General features: G+C 40.6%; 1 protein-coding gene across 1 annotated transcript in view; it reads left to right on the top strand.

The window, feature by feature from the left end:
- LOC115425554 (cilia- and flagella-associated protein 299-like) overlaps positions 1–13716 on the top strand; it is a 35413-nt gene extending 21697 nt beyond the window's left edge. Inside the window, exons 3-4 of the mRNA XM_030143181.1 lie at positions 3970–4099; positions 13568–13716. Coding sequence (XP_029999041.1) covers positions 3970–4099; positions 13568–13660 — 223 coding nt within the window. The 3' untranslated portion in view covers positions 13661–13716. The remainder of the gene's footprint in view (positions 1–3969; positions 4100–13567) is intronic.
- Positions 13717–20804: the final 7088 nt, after the last annotated feature.

The raw sequence follows: 20804 nt of genomic DNA, 5'->3' as shown, positions 1-20804 counted from the left end.
TTTCACTAGTCTGTTCCTTGACCAAAAATGCATAAGTATGTTAAACTGCAGCAGTCAGCTCTGTACGGGTTTAGTGTGATGCCTGAGACACACACACACACACACACACACACTCATACACACACACACACACACACACACAGAGTCCACTTCCATTTTAAAATGTCGATGAAATCGGTCAAATCGATGCACGTGTTCAATGCATTAACTGAATGTTTTGTCCTTTTGACTCGATCACATACTCGCTCACTTTCTATTTCTGTATCAAAAATAACAGAAAAGCTAACAGCAGAGCAGGATCCAGTCGGATGCTGTAAATTAATCGCTCATTTCTTTTGGGATCCAGGCCTTTCTTTGGTTTCAGTTGCTTATTAGCCACAGCTTTCCTTTAATGCCTGGCTTGGGGAAGTCCGCAGCCTCTCCAAACCAAATTGAAACCAGACTTTTACCTTCTCTCCTGCTGCTAAAGACACTCCTCTCATCTCTGCAGGTTGCTTTTCCCTTCTTCTTTTCCAAGCCCAAAGCTCTTCTGTGACCCGCTGTCGAATATGTGATACGATAACGACGGCAGCGGCGTGACGCTCCGTAATCCGTGAAGTTTTCTTTCCTCCGTGAAACATGCGAAGTCACGACCTCAGTGTGCTGCTCATGTGTTGTTTTTTAGAGCCTCCACGAAGGAGAAGGTTCCAGTGGGCAGGTGGAGCGCTCCTCTACTGTCCTCAAATAAAAAAAAAAAAACAGATCTTATTACATCTCATATTAGAAACAAGTCGTACATTCTGTCACAGACCTTTAGCTGTGGATTTAGTGTTTACTGCGTTAACATTGATTTTATTTTCTGTACTTTTATTTAAGCAGGAAGTCTTCTGTAAGGCAGACCTGACCACGGTATCAGCCATACAAAGACAAAGTATATAAAACACATCTACGACACACAAGGAACAATCAAACAGAAGAACGGTTATTCAACCATAACAGCATCAAAGAAAACAGTGACATTCGTCCTTCACTGCCTTCTCCATGATACTTTTAAAATCAGTAACAGATGAATGTTAATAGTTTAAGTCGTAAAGACCCAGTGTCAATTTTGGGTCAGTTCCCAAATGAATTTTTTTCCTCACTATTTAACCTTTATTAAGTGATTTATCACCATTTATTATAATATTATCTTCGGTATTTTGCTTTTTTCACTGTAAATCATGAATTTCAGGAGATCAGTAGATGGTTTTGGTTTTTGAGGGCTAACAGAATAAATACAGGGTTCTGGATGGTATAAAACAATGAACTCTCCTCTTTTTTTCAAGTATTTTATTGACTTTCTCTTCACTTTAGAAGTATTTGTTCACTTTTATGCCATATTTCAAGGTTTTGTGGTTAATTTTTTCCTTATTTTTCTAGTATTTTACAAATTTTATTCTCTTTTTACAAGTTTTTGTACATTTTATCCTATGAATAATTAAAGTAAAACTGCATTTTACACCACTTATTTACATGTGTTGATAGGATTAGTGGATCAAAAGGTATTAAACAGTTTAGATCAGTAGATGGTCTTGGTTTTTGAGGGTTAACTGAATAAATACAGGGTTGTGGATGGTCTGAAATGATGAATTTTCCTAATTTTTTAAAGTATTTTGCTCATTTTCTTCTCACTTTAGAAGGATTTGCTCAGTTTTTATGCCATATTCCAAGGTTTTTTGGTTCATTTTTTCCTTAATTTTCAAGAATTTTACTAATTTTATTCTCATTTTACAAGTTTTTGTACATTTTATCCTATGAATAATTGAGGTAAAACTATATTTTTCACCAAATACAGGGTTCTCAACGTAATTAAAATGATGAATTCTCCTTATTTTCAAGTATTTTACTCGTTTTCTCCTCGCTTTAGATGAATTTGTTCACTTTTTTTGCCATATTCCAAGGTTTTTTGATTCATTTTTTTCCTTAATTTTCAAGTATTTTACTCATTTTGTTCTCATTGTACAAGTTTTTGTACATTTTGTCCTATGAATAATTCAAGTAAAACTGTATTTTACCCCCATTATTCACATTTAGTGGATCAGCAGGTCTTAAACAGTTTATATCAGTAGATGGCTTTGGTTGATGGTGGACGTTTGGGTCTTTAGGGGGGGCTCAGCTCCTCCACAACCATTGACTTCCATTAAAGCCTCCGTCGGTGCCTGCAACCCGGACTGGACGTTGCACAAGAAACAGCAGACATCCAGATACAGATTGTTTTTCCTGCTTTACAATGGGCCTCTTGTAAAACCGGACTATTCTTGTCTATTTTCATTTTGCAACATAATGTTATGGGTTGTAGTTTTATTGAAATAGTGCCACAAAATGTCCCCGCGTGGGCAAAAAGAAAAGCAGAAACACATTGGAACACCAAACTGTTGCATGTAAACGTGGTGGGTTTGTAGCTCCCAGACTTAAAACGCCTGTTATCTCCAAAGCCTCTCAGATATTCCACGCTGGCCTTCAGACCGTCCCTGCAGCCGTTGGTCTCCAGCTGCAGAAGGCGCTCAGTTTGGAACTTCCAGCAAACATAAAAAGCCTGTTATCGCCAAAGCGTCACAAATTAAAAAAGTTTCACATCTGTTTTTTGTTTTTTTCTTCTTTTTTTGGGGGGGGAACAAACTAATGAAGAAAATTCATAAAAACAATCAAAGTAATTGAGAAACTGAACAAAAACCAAAAAATTATGAAGAAAATGGACAAAAACAAACAAAATAAGGAAAATGTTTAAAAATAAGCAAAATGTTAAATAAGTGAGAAAGTAAGTAAAATGAAAAAATGAACAAAATAATGAAGAATAATAACAAAAACCAATAAAATACTGAACAAAATGGATGGTAAAGACCCAAACGGGGAAAAAAAAAAAAAAAGAAAAAAGAAAAAGTTTCCCATCCTGGTCCGTCCACCAGAAGGATCAGCTGTTGGTACATGTTCTATATAAGGTATAATAATATATATTTATTCTCTTTGTACAATTGATCATATATTGTTTCTGTTCCATTCGCTCTTACAGAACTGGGTCAAAGGGCTTTTATTTACTCTGCACCTTCAACTACAACAGTTCATTTCATACTTTTTTTTTTCTTTTATAATCTCATTTGTGGATTTTCAACAGCATAACATGGGTGCTTATTTTAAGTGTGATGAGATATTTGGACTAGAAATGAGACAAATACTCCTGGTAAGATTTGGATTTTTTCCAGTGTAGAATGATGCTGATCGTGGTTTTAATGACAATAATTACATCCATGCATCATATTTAATTTATCATATCTTATTTATTGTATCCTATCGAAGCTTATCTGTCTGTCTATCTATCTATCTATCTATCTATCTATCTATCTATCTATCTATCTATCTATCTATCTATCTATCTATCTATCTATCTATCTATCTATCTATCTATCTATCTATCTATCTATCTATCTATCTATCTATCTATCTATCTATCTATCTATCTATCTGTCTATCTATCTCTGTCTTGTCTTGTCTTGTCGTGTCATTATTGACCATTAAAAAATATGAACTAATTATGGCCTTTTGAACAGTGTTATTTGTATTTAGGAGTCACAGTGTTTATCAGAATAGACCACATGAACTGTTTCTTTTAAATGTACATTACATTGGTTATATGTACGTATATGAACATATGTAATACCTTCAGTTTTATGTAGGACTATTATTTTGAGGTGTCATATAAGTGGCATAAAATGTGCAGACATAACTAAATAGTTAATCACTGTTACTTGTATGACAGTTAATTATCATCTTGACAACACTACCCTATCTATCGTCGAATGTGTGTGTTATTTGTGTTTTCTCTTGTGACTGTTTGCTGTATTTGCTGCTGTCGATCCCTTGGAAAAGAAGTTTTTAATCTCAATAGGATTTTCCTTGGTAAATAAAAATAATACAAATGTTTCATCTTCCTCTTCTTTTTTTTTCTTACTTCAGCTACTACAACTGGAAGACCCAGGTGTCCACGTCCAACTCCAGCCCCAACTTCGAGGTGATTTATGACGACCCAAACGGCCTGCTCTTTAAGAACAAACGGGACAAAAAGATCCTGAATGTGGATCCGTCGGTAGGTTTTTTTTTTTTTTTTTTTTTGTGGTTTGTTGTCCTGCTTTGTTTTGAAGCCCTGGGGAGACAAATGGCTGTTAATACGATAATCAGCTCACCTGTTCCACAGCTGTAAAAATGGACCAAACCAACCAGGAAAAGGCCGACGGGGCCAGTCCAGACCTATTACAGATGAGTCTGTTAATGATCCAGTTCAGTAGAAATGAGTAGTTTCTGTTTAACTTTGGTTTTATTTTTTAATTCGGGAAAAAACAAAAACACTGCAGGGCTTAAAATATCACTTAAAAATGCTTAAAATATACAGAAAAGCAACAACAGGTGAGGTCAGAAACTCTGCACAAAATACAAAATAAAACTGATTTTGCATGTAACATTTCATACATTTAGAATTTATTTTTCATAAAATAGGAAAAAAAAAAGAAGAGACGAAAAAGATAAAATAAAATTGGAAAATATAATAAAAAGAAGAAAAGGAAGAATAAGAAAAAGAAGAAATAAAAAGAAAAAAATGAGAAAAAGAAGGGGAAAAAAAGAATTTATTTTTCAGGGTTAGTTTTATATTTTGTAGTTTCACACAGATTGAGAAACACCGTCTTAACCCTTCATAGGTCACTCACTGAAATACCCTTAAATTCAAAATTTCAACCTTATTACACATCGTCATCTACCTCCTGTTGCCTTAAAACATCTGAGCAGCACTTGCTGAAAAGTAAAACCCATGTAATAAAACAGCTGTTATAAGGTCATAAACAGACAAAAATCCCTCATATTCACTATGTACAGCTTCAGAATGTCACTTAATAATGTTATAAAAACCAACATGCTTCTGGACCTCACTGAGGCACGGGACTGGCCCCGTATTTAATGTTTGAGGAAATTACCAAAAATAGTCACTTGCCTGATAAAGGGTTAATTCCAGCCAGGAAAAAAAAAAAAAAAAAAAATCAAAGTTAATTTTTTTAGGCATATTGCTCAGTATAGCTAAAAAAAAATGTACGTTGTTTTTTGGGTTTTTTCTCTAAGTGATGGACAATTCACAGTTTAGATTGTTAGATTGTTTTCTATAAAAACTGAAGATTCAACTATTAAATGAATGAAATCGTTGAAAAAATACTCTTTTTTTTTTTTTTACTAAAATGGACAAAAGTATGTGGACACATTGAATTCAGGTGTTTCTTTTCTAACAGGGGTCTGGAATACAAAACAATAACGACTAATGTTAGAATATAGTTTAATATTATGGGCTAAATATTATTGCATTGGTTAGTTTGGTTTAAATTGTTATCTTTGCCTCAGAAATGGTTTTGACTTAAGTTCTGTCTACATTGCTTTTTTTTTTTTTAATCCATGACTGTGATTTTTAATGTTCTTCTTCTAAATTTCCTAAAAACTTTTCCTGCTCTGACTGTAAATAACAATTTCCTACCACAACTAACCATCTGCTGTCATCACGTCTCACTGAGGAAGAAAAATCTACCATTAAACTTTAAAGGTGAAGTACGAGAGCTTAGAAAAACGGTTCGAGCAAAAGTTACATTTTGGAAATAGTCAATTCAGAAGTCCAAAAGGGAGGGGGGGGGGGGGTGGAGGAGGAGGAGAAGGAGAAGGAGGAGAAGTAGGAGGAGGAGGGAGGAAGAGGAGGAGAGAGAGGAGGAAGAGGAGGAGGAGGGAGAGGAGGAAGAAAAGGAGGAGAGAGAGGATAAGTAGGAAGAGGAGGAAGAAGAGGAGGAGAGAGAGGAGGAAGAAGAAGGAAGAGAGAGAGGATAAGTAGGAGCAAGAGGAGGAGGAGGAGGAGGAGGAGGAGGAGGAGGAGGAGAGCACAGTAACAGTTTGCCCAGCTCTGGCGGTCCTGTGACAGTGGCCGTAGTAATCGGACTGTAAGGCTGTTGTGTTCCAGAAGTACTAATATCTGCCAGAACATCGGTCCTGTTAACTCACCGTTTATACCAGTCTGTTCTTTGACCAAATATACAGAAATATTCCAAACTGCTGCAGTCAGCTGTGTATGGAGTGTGTGTAATGCCTGAGACACACACACACACACTCATACACAGAGTCCACGTCCCTTTTATAATATGAGATGTACCATGTTTTCTGGACTGTAGAAGCGCACCTGAATATAAGCCACAGTTTATAGTCTGGAAAATACGGTACTAAGATTTTTTTTTTTTTTTTAAACTCTGGCGTCTAAAGGGTTAATTCACATCAGCTCTGTCTCATTTTGGAGTTGGTCCACTTTCAGATGCCGGACAGACTGAACTGAGGGGGCAGGTCTTCTCCTTCCACCTGCACACAGACTGTGGGTCCAGAGGTGCAGACAGGTGTTTCCTCCACACAGGCTCTGCAGGAGCAACCACTGACAGACGGCCTGTTTTCCCTCTTCGCTGGGGGGGTCGGGGGGGAGGAGCCGGTGGGGCTGAACTATTTTGAAATCGCAGACGGAGCTGTGGGGACGGACTGCGTTTTTGAGGCCGAGCGCCAAAATGGCAGCGCAGTATTCTAGCTGCGGTCGAGCACCGCCCCGACCAGGCTGTCTATTAAAAACACAAGAGGAGGCGCAGGAAGCCAGACCCAGCAAAACCACCCGGGTGCCCAAACCCAGGACCCAGAGCCCAGGACCCAGGACCCAGGACCCAGAGCCCAGGACCCAGAGCCCAGGACCCAGGACCCAGAACCCAGGAACCCAGGACCCAGGACCCAGGACCCAGGACCCAGGAACCCGGGACCCAAGAGCCCAGGACCCAGAACCCAGAACCCAGGACCCAGGACCCAGAACCCAGAACCCAGAACCCAGAACCCAGAACCCAGAACCCAGAGCCCAGGACCCAGGACCCAGGACCCAGGACCCAGAGCCCAGGACCCAGGACCCAGAGCCCAGGACCCAGAACCCAGAACCCAGAACCCAGAACCCAGAGCCCAGAACCCAGGACCCAGGACCCAGAACCCAGAACCCAGAACCCAGAACCCAGAACCCAGAGCCCAGAACCCAGGACCCAGGACCCAGGACCCAGAACCCAGAGCACGGCTTGGCTCAGCTCAGCTCGGCCCAGACAGCAGCAGAACTGACCCCCAAACCAGCCAGAAGAACCAAAAAATTAAAAAAAGAAAAAAAAAACAAAAACCTCTCACATTGGCTCGTTTTGAGTGGTTTGTTTTTTCTGCCTCTGTCAATCTGTGGAAGAGGAGGAAGGAGAAAAGGAGCAGGAGGAAGAGGAGAAGTAGAAGGAGGAAGAGGAGGAGTTGGAAGAGGAGGAGGAGGAGGAAGAGAAGGAGAAGGAGGGGAAAGAAGGAGAGGAGGCAGAGGAAGAAGAGGAGGAGAAGGGGGAAGAGGGAGAGGAGGAAGAAGAGAAGGAGGAAGAGGAAGAGAAGTAGGACGAAGAAGAGGAGGAGAAGAGGGAAGAGGGAGAGGAGGAGAAGGAGAAGGAGGAAGAGAAGGAGAAGTAGGAGGAAGAAGAGGAGAAGGAGGAGTAAGAGGAGGGGAAGAGGAAGTGGAGGAGGAGGGAGAGGAAGAAAAGAAGTAGGAGGAGAAGGAAAAGAAGGAGGAGGAAAAGGAAGTGGAGGAGGAGGAGGAGGAGGAGGAGGGGTTTGGATTCAGTCCCATTTAAACCAATGAAGGAGAAGTTGTTCAGGTCAGATGGGAGTCCTTAGACCTTTAGTCCAGGGTTCTGTAACCTTTAGTTTCAGTTAGAACCGTGTCACCTCCTCTTCTGCCACAAAAAAAAGTCTGGAGCCGCAAAAAATAACAAAGCTTATAAACTTTTAAAAGTGGGAATCTTTTTCTGCATGTATCTGTTAAAACCACTGAATGCAACAAACAGAAGTGCAGTGTGGAATGGATTCTGGAGTATGATTACTCCAAAAGTACACAGTAAAAGTATTTCATAGTGTTTGTGCTAATAGTGTATGAAGTACTAATACCAAATCTACCAAATTCATGAGGTACTTATAGGAAAAAAAATTCTATTCATCATTATATTTAGTCTTAAAGCCTATTTCAGAGGAAAAAACACACTTTTGGAGCTTGGAAGGGAATCTGTTGTAGGATTACCCCAAAAGTACACAGTACTCATACTCATACAGTCGCTCTATGAAAAGTATCGCTCTTTATGGAAATGATTCTCTTCAAAACTCAACACTGCCTCTGCAGTTCCCAGTTGTTCTGCTCCATATTCTCCGTCTGGGTTCACATCCACAAGCTCCCGCAAAATGGACCGAATTATGTGAGTAAAATACAAAGGACGGACAGAACCCTGCGTCTGCGTCTGCATCTGCATCTGCGTCTGCGTCTGCATCTTTAACGTAGAACAGAAATGAGCCCCGACTTTGGTTGTTGAAGGCACATTCGCTCCATGCAGCTCATCTACTGTAACTGTCGAATCAGTAGCGCACAAGAAAAACGCTATCGGCTGATTTGACCACAGTAAAGGGAGGAGCCACTACAAGGAGGAGGAAGAGACGCAGTAAAGGGAGGAGCCGCTACAAGGAGGAGGAAGAGACGCAGTAAAGGGAGGAGCCACTACAAGGAGGAGGAAGAGACGCAGTAAAGGGAGGTGCCGCTACAAGGAGGAGGAAGAGACGCAGTAAAGGGAGGAGCCACTACAAGGAGGAGGAAGAGACGCAGTAAAGGGAGGAGCCGCTACAAGGAGGAGGAAGAGACGCAGTAAAGGGAGGAGCCGCTACGAGGAGGAGGAAGAGACGCAGTAAAGGGAGGAGCCGCCACGAGGAGGAGGAAGAGACGCAGTAAAGGGAGGAGCCGCTACAAGGAGGAGGAAGAGACGCAGTAAAGGGAGGAGCCGCTACAAGGAGGAGGAAGAGACGCAGTAAAGGGAGGAGCCGCTACAAGGAGGAGGAAGAGACGCAGTAAAGGGAGGAGCCGCTACAAGGAGGAGGAAGAGACGCAGTAAAGGGAGGAGCCGCTACAAGGAGGAGGAAGAGACGCAGTAAAGGGAGGAGCCGCTACAAGGAGGAGGAAGAGACGCAGTAAAGGGAGGAGCCGCTACAAGGAGGAGGAAGAGACGCAGTAAAGGGAGGAGCCGCTACAAGGAGGAGGAAGAGACGCAGTAAAGGGAGGAGCCGCCACAAGGAGGAGGAAGAGACGCAGTAAAGGGAGGAGCCGCCACAAGGAGGAGGAAGAGACGCAGTAAAGGGAGGAGCCGCTACAAGGAGGAGGAAGAGACGCAGTAAAGGGAGGAGCCGCTACAAGGAGGAGGAAGAGACGCAGTAAAGGGAGGAGCCGCCACAAGGAGGAGGAAGAGACGCAGTAAAGGGAGGAAGCCGCTACAAGGAGGAGGAAGAGACGCAGTAAAGGGAGGAGCCGCTACAAGGAGGAGGAAGAGACGCAGTAAAGGGAGGAGCCGCCACGAGGAGGAGGAAGAGACGCAGTAAAGGGAGGAGCCGTTACAGGGAGGAGGAAGAGACGCAGTAAAGGGAGGAGCCGCTACGAGGAGGAGGAAGAGACGCAGTAAAGGGAGGAGCCGCCACGAGGAGGAGGAAGAGACACAGTAAAGGGAGGAGCCGCCACGAGGAGGAGGAAGAGACGCAGTAAAGGGAGGAGCCGCCACGAGGAGGAGGAAGAGACGCAGTAAAGGGAGGAGCCGTTACGAGGAGGAGGAAGAGACGCAGTAAAGGGAGGAGCCGCCACAAGGAGGAGGAAGAGACGCAGTAAAGGGAGGAGCCGCCACGAGGAGGAGGAAGAGACGCAGTAAAGGGAGGAGCCGTTACGAGGAGGAGGAAGAGGCGCAGTAAAGGGAGGAGCCGCCACGAGGAGGAGGAAGAGGCGCAGTAAGGGAGGAGCCGCCACGAGGAGGAGGAAGAGGCGCAGTAAAGGGAGGAGCCGCCACGAGGAGGAGGAAGAGACGCAGTAACGGGAGGAGCCGCCATGAGGAGGAGGAAGAGACGCAGTAAAGGGAGGAGCCGCCACGAGGAGGAGGAAGAGACGCAGTAAAGGGAGGAGCCGCTACAAGGAGGAGGAAGAGACGCAGTAAAGGGAGGAGCCGCTACAAGGAGGAGGAAGAGACGCAGTAAAGGGAGGAGCCGCTACAAGGAGGAGGAAGAGACGCAGTAAAGGGAGGAGCCGCTACAAGGAGGAGGAAGAGACGCAGTAAAGGGAGGAGCCGCTACAAGGAGGAGGAAGAGACGCAGTAAAGGGAGGAGCCGCTACAAGGAGGAGGAAGAGACGCAGTAAAGGGAGGAGCCGCTACAAGGAGGAGGAAGAGACGCAGTAAAGGGAGGAGCCGCTACAAGGAGGAGGAAGAGACGCAGTAAAGGGAGGAGCCGCCACAAGGAGGAGGAAGAGACGCAGTAAAGGGAGGAGCCGCCACAAGGAGGAGGAAGAGACGCAGTAAAGGGAGGAGCCGCTACAAGGAGGAGGAAGAGACGCAGTAAAGGGAGGAGCCGCTACAAGGAGGAGGAAGAGACGCAGTAAAGGGAGGAGCCGCTACAAGGAGGAGGAAGAGACGCAGTAAAGGGAGGAGCCGCTACAAGGAGGAGGAAGAGACGCAGTAAAGGGAGGAGCCGCCACGAGGAGGAGGAAGAGACACAGTAAAGGGAGGAGCCGCCACGAGGAGGAGGAAGAGACGCAGTAAAGGGAGGAGCCGTTACGAGGAGGAGGAAGAGACGCAGTAAAGGGAGGAGCCGCCACAAGGAGGAGGAAGAGACGCAGTAAAGGGAGGAGCCGCCACGAGGAGGAGGAAGAGACGCAGTAAAGGGAGGAGCCGTTACGAGGAGGAGGAAGAGGCGCAGTAAAGGGAGGAGCCGCCACGAGGAGGAGGAAGAGGCGCAGTAAAGGGAGGAGCCGCCACGAGGAGGAGGAAGAGGCGCAGTAAAGGGAGGAGCCGCCACGAGGAGGAGGAAGAGACGCAGTAACGGGAGGAGCCGCCACGAGGAGGAGGAAGAGGCGCAGTAAAGGGAGGAGCCGCCATGAGGAGGAGGAAGAGACGCAGTAAAGGGAGGAGCCGCCATGAGGAGGAGGAAGAGACGCAGTAAAGGGAGGAGCCGCCACGAGGAGGAGGAAGAGACGCAGTAACGGGAGGAGCCGCCACGAGGAGGAGGAAGAGGCGCAGTAAAGGGAGGAGCCGCCACGAGGAGGAGGAAGAGACGCAGTAACGGGAGGAGCCGCCACGAGGAGGAGGAAGAGACGCAATAAAGGCAGGAGCCGCCACGAGGAGGAGGAAGAGACGCAGTAAAGGGAGGAGCCTCTACAAGGAGGAGGAAGAGACGCAGTAAAGGGAGGAGCCTCTACAAGGAGGGGGAAGAGACCCATGAGGCTCCGGAGCTGAAGGTTGCCGACTCCTGCTTTAGACGAACATTAATGACACGTTCTAGTTTCTGGAAAATAAACGTTTAAACCAGTGTCCGATTTATTGTAGTTCAGGTTCCACATTCAGCCCAAACTGAACTCAAACAGCCCAGACCAGTAAAATAACAGAATAATAACCTGTACATAACTAAATATTTGTCTTATTTTAGTGGGAAAAGTAACAATATTACTATATATTTAAATGTTATTATTACAATATTACATTTATACTATATTATTTTAAATTGTGAATAACATGAACCGGAAACTTCTTCAACCAAAATAAGCGCAGTTCAATAATATTCTGCTACTCGTTTACACAAATACAAATACACAAACATTTAAGAACAGGCAGATTATTGGGAAAATTCCACTTATTTTTCCAGGTTGTTTTTGATGATTTGCATTTTTTTTTGTGAAAGGATTGTTTGTTTTCTTTTGTTGTGTTTGTTTTTTTTCCCTTTAAAACACAGATAACAGTCGGAGTTGTCATCATTTAGAGTTTTTCCTGTTCTTTTCCTGTTCGGACCCATGTTAGTCCTCACCCCTGGGGCCGGACCGGACCCTTTTGACGGGCCGTTTTTTTGGCCCACGGGCCTCGTGTTTGACGCCTTCAGATTGGAAGGCTCTCATATTTTACGGCCGTATCTTTTATTGCCGTTCTTTTGAACCTGCAGAGGAAGACCGCCTCACTTATTAGGACACCCACAAGTGTGTTTGAGGTAAAAGTGTAAATGGAGTGGAAGGGCTGGCTGTGGATCCACTCCCACTGGAAGCCTTTTGACACACTCTGCTTTAAATAAACGCTCCCAGCTGCTCCGGTGGCTTCACATCTCGGCGGTTGGGCCGTGTCGTTCTGACGCTAAAGTATCGCAAAACCTTTTTACTGTCGCTGCCAAATTCTGCTGCTGCGTCTGTTTTTAATACGGCGCTGATTAAAAGAGGATGTGAGCAGATCTGGGTTCATTACAAACACATGAGATTTAGATTTATGTTTATATTTATATTTATATTCAAACACATGAGATTTATATTTACTGTGTATTTATATCATCCTTCATCCATCCATCTATCCATCATCCAACCATCCATTTATCATTTGTCCATCCATCCATCCATCATCTGTTCATTTACTCATCATTCATTCATCCATCCATCATCTGTCCTTCCATCCATCCATCTATCCATCCATCCTCCATTCATCCATTTAAACACCCGTGTATACATCCATTCATCCATCCATTTATCATCTGTCCACCCATCATCCGTCTATTTGTCCATCCATCCATCCATCCATAATGATGTTATTACTGGGAGAGAAATACCTGATTTTACCTATATCAGGTAGCATTAGCATTAGCATTAGCACACATTGGGGGGGGGGGGGGGGTGTCTGCCTACATTTTCTCCAAATGTAAGTGTTGCATAATATCTTTCAACAGACCCTGATGAGTCGGAAGATTTTTGTTTTTGTTCTTCCAGTTTAACAGAATTGGGCTTCTGGCTATTAGTGTCACAAACTTCAATACAACACTCTGTTTAGTTCTGGAATTTTCTGTGTTTTTAGTGGTAGTATTAGTTTTGTTACATTTCTAAATGAATAACTTTTGCATTTTCCTTCATTGAAAAAATAATCCTAACATGACGTTTGCTACGTTCAGACCGCAGGCAAATGTGGCCCGAATCCGATTTTTTTTTTTGCCCGTATGTGACCTGTATCTGATCTGTTAAAGACCGTTTGAACGGCACAAATCTGACCCAGACCACTTTCATATGTGGTCCTAAATCTATTTTGCGATGTGACTTCAGTCTGAAGGTCGCATTTATCCGACCTTTACGTCACTGAAATGCAACAAACGTCACAATTCTGCTCCAAGACCAGATGCCTCCATATTTACTTCCATAAAAAAAACAGTGTGTGTCTGTGTGGTCACGTATTCCTTCAGGACCTCTTTTGCGCATGCAGGTCACTTCAGGGTCACATTCAGTTCAGACTCAAAACTGATAGAAGTCGCATTTAATGTGGAGTATGAATGAACACACAAAGAAATCAGATTTCACCAAAAAAATCCGAATTGCGCATGAAGACCTGCTGTCTGAAGGTAGTGTTTTTCACCACATCATGACTCTAGAGGGCCTTTTCTAACGGGGGTCTTGTGTTCTGGTTTCCAGTCCGGTCCCGGTGAGGACTCTAAGAGGACGTTCGTCCAGTCGGACCTCTACGTCCACGTCGTCATCTACGACCACAACATCAGGACTGTCTGAGCTTCACAGGCCGCTGCCGACACATGGGTACATATGGACTGTATTGGAGACCTCTGGAAGCCTCTAATTTGACTAAGGAAGGGGGGGGGGTCGGGGGGTGAGGGGGGGACTCTAGGACTGTAGTTTCACCATCATTTACAAACTGCTCCCCTCATATCATGCATGCCATCTGGGCGGAGGGTGCTGGAACACAAAAAAAACAACCAAAAAAATGTCTATTAAAGTGAAGATCCCCAGAGGATGAACCGGTGTGACCACATTTCCTTGCAAATTACCTGACATTTTTGGTGGCATTAGCCTCAAATGGGGGGGGGGGGGGGTTCACATATTTTTTGTGTTTTTTTTCTGAATACCAGCCCGGTCCAGTTGGGTGAGTTTGTTTGGTTTTCCCCAAAGCCGGGCTTGGTCAGGACCTGCTCAGGGACCCCGAGCCGGTCCCGTCGTTTAGCCTGGCATGTTTTGGGCTGTTTGTCTAAACAAATTAAAGGCGTAAGAGCTTTGAAAGATGATGGGGGTTTGCTTTTATGTCCTCCCCCAGGCTGCGGTAGCTCCAATTGGACTGGAAGAATGGGTAATGGGCTTAAAGCCTTCCGCATGTTCCCAGATGGAAGGCGCACTTTTACAGGACATCAAAGTCCTCCGTCATTTGCATATTAGTCACTGACGATGACCGGTTTTAACGGAGACGACCGCGAACAAATGGCCTCGGGTTATTGTGGAAGTACGGAAGACATTTTAACAAGCGCTTCCTTTTAATTTGTCCGTTTTTAATCGGTTGTTTTCATTATTTATTCGTTGCATTCTTGCGGTGGGACCCATTCCCACCACAAGTAACATTATCTGCGTTATTTGTCCATAGGCTCACAGATGACAGGGCCTTTGGTACTGGGTTCATAAACGGGTCTGAGTCGATTCTGCAGCAGACACTGAGGCAAGTTTTCCATTTAGTCCCAAACATCCACCCTGTGTCAGTGGATAGATAGATAGATAGATAGATAGATAGATAGATAGATAGATAGATAGATAGATAGATAGATAGATAGATAGATAGATAGATAGATAGATAGATAGATAGATAGATAGATAGATAGATAGATAGATAGATAGATAGATAGATAGATAGACAGAAATGCAATAAATAAAAAGCGATCGAGTAGATGCGATACATGAATGTAATTATTGTCGTTGCATTGACGTTAAAACGATGACCAGCGTCATCCTAACATATCTTCATAAAACACATCAAGTCTCTTAAAATCAGAATAATCATGTGACAGAATGCTTCTAGGACCCACAAAGAGTTTGTTCGAGGTGCTCTTTGGAAAAAGGGATTCATAAAGTAGATGACAAAGATTACAACGAGATTAATTTTGTCACAAAGAAGAATTGCTAATTCAATATAAGAAAACGACAAAAAATGAACATAATCTATTTGACATTTCATTGGACTGTCAACGACCAAAAAAAGCGTCTGAATGAGGGTAAATCCACTTCTGAACTGGAAAAAACAGATTAAACAGAGGTAAAGGGTACATCTACACCACCACTGCACAACTGTTCACTGTAGTGGGCGTCATATGACATGCATATTATCCATCATATGAAAAAGTTAAGCATATTTTACTTAAATAACGCTTCAAACACATGATTTAACTGCATATTTTACATTCTGCTGTTGTTCCTGAATACTAGTACAGTTACAGATGCAGGTTTCCCCCTAAAAGCTTCTACTAAATAGTTAAAAGTCTAGATATTTGGTATTTCATCTACTGTTATTGATAAAAAAGCATCTGAAGGAGGGAAATGGACTTTTTAAGTGGAAAAAAGTCTAGTGTCTGGAGAACCAAAGTGTAGTTTTAATACAAATTTGAGCAACCGTTCACAGGAGAGATACCATATGATGTCTGGATCTTTTCTCACAGGAAAATGATAAGTATATTTTGGTATTTTGATGCAAATATTGTATGTATTTCCACTTAAATTACATGTTAAACACCTGATTTATCTACATACACTGTAAAAAAAAAAAAAAAAAAAAAAAACGTAAAAAAACCAAGTAATATTCCAGCAGCTGGGGTGCCAAAAAAATACTGTTAAATAACAGAAAATAACCATCACATAAAAACATGGTAATTTTCCATAATTAAAATACAGTTTTTTGCCCTAACTTTACATGAGATTTTGCTTTTTTTTTTTTTTTTTTTTTTTTATATTTAATAAAGAATATTTACATGTAATAAAACAATCAAATTACGTAAATAAATAGTTTTCAGTGAGACTCAGTTGTCCAATCCACTGATAAAAACTGTATTTGGACAGTTTATCAGTGCTTATACATGTTATACATTCACAAAAATACATTTATTCAACATTTTTGTTGTGAAACCTCCTGTAATTACACAAGATATTTGTCAATTAACAAACAAGTCTGGTTAAACTGACAGAACTAATACTTCTTTTATTAATTGTCAGTAATTTTATCTTGTTTTATTATTATTTTTTTTACCGTATTAAACTTTAAATTAACAGTTTAATCTCATGAATAGAAAAGAAATATTTGTGAAATTATGATACATTTGCAAATGTATTTGAACTGTATTTTTCAGTGAAAAAAAGAAAACATTTTCTTTTAAAAAATGGAAATTTTCTGGTTATTCACAGTTACAGTTTTTTTTTTCATGTTCTTTTACATTTGTCATGTAAAATCACAGTCTGTTTTTGTCATTTCATTGATATTTCCCTGTATCTTAAAAATACAGGACAAATCTGTAAAATAAACAGTGAAAATTCTGTTAAATTCCAGATTTTTTTTACAGTGTACTTTCTGTCGTTGCTCTTCAGTTCTTCCTCCACTGCGACACATGGTTTATCAGTCACAGATGCACTTTTATTCCTAAAATGTTTCCACTAAATAGTTAAAAGTGTAGATATTTGGTGTTTCCTTGCACCAGCGCTGACACAAAAGGCTCCCAGTGGGGATCAAACGGGTTTGTAAGTGTAAAAAGACTAATGGCGACCACGTTGAAGCGGGCCTTGCATCCATTTCCCTGTTTCCAGGTTTGGACAAATGGGTGGGATGGGACCCAAACCTCTAATGTGTGTCAGCCGCTTCGCTTCCACAGCTGCATGTGTTTGTGTGTTTGTGACAGAACTGGACCCTCATTGGATCAGTATGTGTGGTGGCACGGGGATGTGGGTTCTGGTTCTGTAAAAGCCCAGGTTTTGAAGGGCTTAGGCTCTGGATTCTGGTTTGTCTGACTCAGTGGATGCTTGGGTTCCGGGGCCTGTTTTAGACTCATGATCAACAAAGCTTAGAAAAGTTTATGGTGTTTTTTCTTCTGCTCTCCAAACGCTGTGTTGTTTTATGTCTTTAAATAATTACTAAAGTGACTCTGACAAATGGTTTTGCCTTTTTTTAACCCAAATAACCCCAAAACATCCACCATTAACCAAAACCATCCACTGATTTAGATGTTTAATAGCTGTTTATCCATGAATTCTGTGAACATATTAAAATAATTGATGATTTACTTCAATTAGTCATAGGATAAAATGTATAAAAACTTGTAAAATGGTAATATATATATGTAAAATACTTGAAAAATAAGGAAAAAAATGAACCAAAAAACCTTGAAATATGGCAGAAAAGTGAATAAATCCTTCCAAAGTGAGAAAAAAATGAGCAAAATACTTGAAAAGTTAGCAGAGTTCATCATTTCATACCATCCAGAACCCTGTGTTTATTCTGTTAACCCTCAAAAACCAAAACCATCTACTGATCTGAACTGTTTAATACCTGTTGATCCACTAATCCTATCAATACATGGAAATAATTGGTGTAAAATACAGTTTTACTTCAGTTATTCATAGGATAAAATTTACAAAAACTTGTAAAATGAGAATAAAATAAGCAAAATACTTGAAAAATAATGAAAAAATTAACCTGGAAACCATGAAATATGGCATAAAAGTGAACAAATCCTTCCAAACTGAGAAAAACAACGAATTCTCCTATTTCAAGTATTTTACTCATTTTCTCTTCCCTTTAGAAGGATTTGTTCACTTTTATGCCACATTTCAAGGTATTTTTGTTCATTTTTTCCTTATTTTTCAAGTATTTTGCTCATTTTATTGTCATTTTACAAGTTTTTGTACATTTTATCCTATGAATAATTGCAGTAAAACTGCATTTCACTTCAGTTATTTCCTTGTATTGATCGGATTAGTGGATGAACATGTATTATACAGTTCAGATCAGTAGATGCTTTTGGTCGGTGGTGGATCTTTGAGTCTTTATTTTTCAGAGTAGATCTTATTTTCTCCAGAGCCAAAGCATTAAACCAAATGCCTTTTGTAGTTGTAGGTGGATCGGACTTTTTCCAGCGTAACAGTAGGTTCATTCTAACGTGGTGCGATGATTCGGAGCATCAGCGAGTTGAGCAAACAAGCGAACGCATCACGAAAAAACAAGTGTCTGGAATTGGCCCAAACACATGATGTCGCTGTAAATAGTAATGATTTGTCAGTAAAAGTCTAATTGAGCCGGTTCTATCCCTCTTCATTTCTTTTATTGGGCTTTTAAGCTGTTGGGGTTTCAACTGAAGCGTGCTTTTATGAGTTTGAGGCCTGACGCTCCCCTTACAGACACACCATGAGGTAAAGAGGTGGACTCACACTGAAGCAGGTCTGGCAGACTGGAGGCGCTGTTCCAACCTCTGCCAAAACACGGCAGTTCAACAGCTGCTCACAAAGACATCTGAACAGTTTCATCTTCATGTTTGGCTTTTATTTAGAAGATTCTGCACTGGACGCAGTCGGACAGAACAAACCAAAGGGAACACCAGTGTCCAAAATTAAAGTTTCAACTCTCATTTCTCAAATAGGCCCATTTTTTAGCTTAAGGACTACACTGTAAAAAAAAAAAAAAAAAATCTGTAATTTAACAGAATTTTCACTGTTTATTTTACAGATTTTTCCTGTATTTTTAAGATACAGGAAAATGTTGATGAAATGACAAAAACAGACTGTGATTTTACATGTCAAATGTAAAATAACATGAAAAAACTGTAACTGTGAATAACCAAAAATTTAAATTTTTTTAAAGAATTTGTTTCTTTTTCACAGAAAAATACAGTTAAAATACATTTGCAAATATACCATAATTTCACAAATATTTCTTTTCTATTCATGAGATTAAACTGTTAATTTAAAGTTTAACACTAAAAAAAATTAGTAAATAAACAAGATAAAATTACTGACAATTAACGGTAACAGAAGTATTTGTTCTGTCAGTTGAACCAGACTTGTTTGTTAATTGACAAATATCTTGTGTAATTACAGGAGGTTTCACAACAAAACTGTTGAATAAATGTATTTTTGTGAATGTAGAACATGTATAAGCACTGATAAACTGTCCAAATACAGTTTTTATCAGTGGATTGGACAACTGAGTCTCACTGAAAATTATTTCTATATATATTTATAGGTAATTGGATTGTTTTAATACATGAAAATATTCTTTATTAAACATTAAAAAGTCACAAAAAAAAAAAAGCAAAATCTCATGTAAAGTTAGGGCAAAAAACTATATTTTAATTATGGAAAATTACCGTATTTTTATGGGATGGTTATTTTCCGTTATTTAACAGTATTTTTTCGGCACCCCTGCTGCCGGAATAATACCGTTTTTTTAACTGTTTTTTTTTTTTTTACAGTGTATATTTTACAGAACTGTTTACAAAATGTTAGTATCACTTGTGGGAAAAACGATATGAAGATAAAATCAATATAAACTGAAACCTAAAAAGGACTAAACAAGTGGTTCCAGGCACAACAAGCCCCGCCCCTCACATGTATTGTCTTTTATTTTGGCATCGACCCAGCTGATGTCATCACGTCTGTGTGTGATGATGTCATCATATCAGTTGCTTCTGTATATGTGCCAAGTCTGGACTAAATTGAAACAAAATTGATGTTTTTTTATAGACGTGAAATTTCACCCATTATAAGTAAATGGGAGAAAAATAGTTTTAAACTAGAAGCACTCGGAGAGCGCAGACTCCGCCAAGGCTGATCAGTGGCCCCCCCCGTGGGCCCCCCCACCCCCGATCACCACCAAAATTTAATCATTTCTTCCTTATCCCATTTCCAAAAAACCCTGAAAATTTCATCCAAATCTGTCCATAACTTTTTGAGTTATGTTGCACACTAACGGACAGACAAACAAACAGACAGACAAACAAACAAACAAACAAACAAACAAACAAACAAACAAACAAACAAACCCTGGCAAAAACATAACCTCCTTGGCGGAGTTAAAAATTCATAAAAAGTTGGAACTCTGACCTATTTTCCCCAAAATATAATCACATCTATTCTGCATCACTGGCAATCTATAAACCAAGTTTGGTTTGAATTCAACTGATAGTTTTGCCTCTACAGACATTTGAAATTCCACCCATTGTGAGTAAATAGTAAAAAAATAAATAAAATAAAATAATTGAAAATTTAAAAATTAAAAATTCATAAAAAATGTTAACTTTGACCTACTTTTCCCAAAATATAATCTCATCTATTCTGGGTCACTGCCAATTTGTAAACAACATTTGGTATGAATTCAACTGATAGTTTTGCTGCTACAGACGTGGAATTTTGTCCATTCTAAGTAAATGGTTAAAAAAAAAAAAAAAAAAAAATATATATATATATATATATATATATATATATATTTTTTTTTTTTTTTTTTTTTTTTTTATTAATAAAAAATGTAAACTTTGACCTACTTTTCCCAAAATGTAATCACATCTCTTGTGGGTCCTGGCAATCTATGAGATCAATTTGGAATGAATTTAACCAATAGTTTTGCTGCTAACAAACATGTGAAACTTCCACCATTCTAAGTAAACACCTTTTCTAGACTTTTTTTTTGTTTTTCAAAAAATTTTTTTACCTGATTTTACTGTACATATATATAACATATATGATTTCAATGTCTTTTATTTATTTTTTATTATTCTTACTTTGTGTCTCATATGGTTTTCTCTCTCCCTCTCTTCTTCTCTCTCTCTGTGTGTCTCTCTCCTCTCTCTCTTTCTTTCTCTCCCTCTCACTCTCTCTCTCTCCCTCTGTCTCTGTCCCTCTCTTT

The sequence above is a fragment of the Sphaeramia orbicularis genome, chromosome 9 (genome assembly GCF_902148855.1).
Source record: "Sphaeramia orbicularis chromosome 9, fSphaOr1.1, whole genome shotgun sequence".
In the NCBI taxonomy this organism is placed as follows: Eukaryota; Metazoa; Chordata; class Actinopteri; order Kurtiformes; family Apogonidae; genus Sphaeramia; species Sphaeramia orbicularis.
Note: the sequence above shows the minus strand (reverse complement) of the source record. Positions and strands in the feature narration are given on the sequence as shown.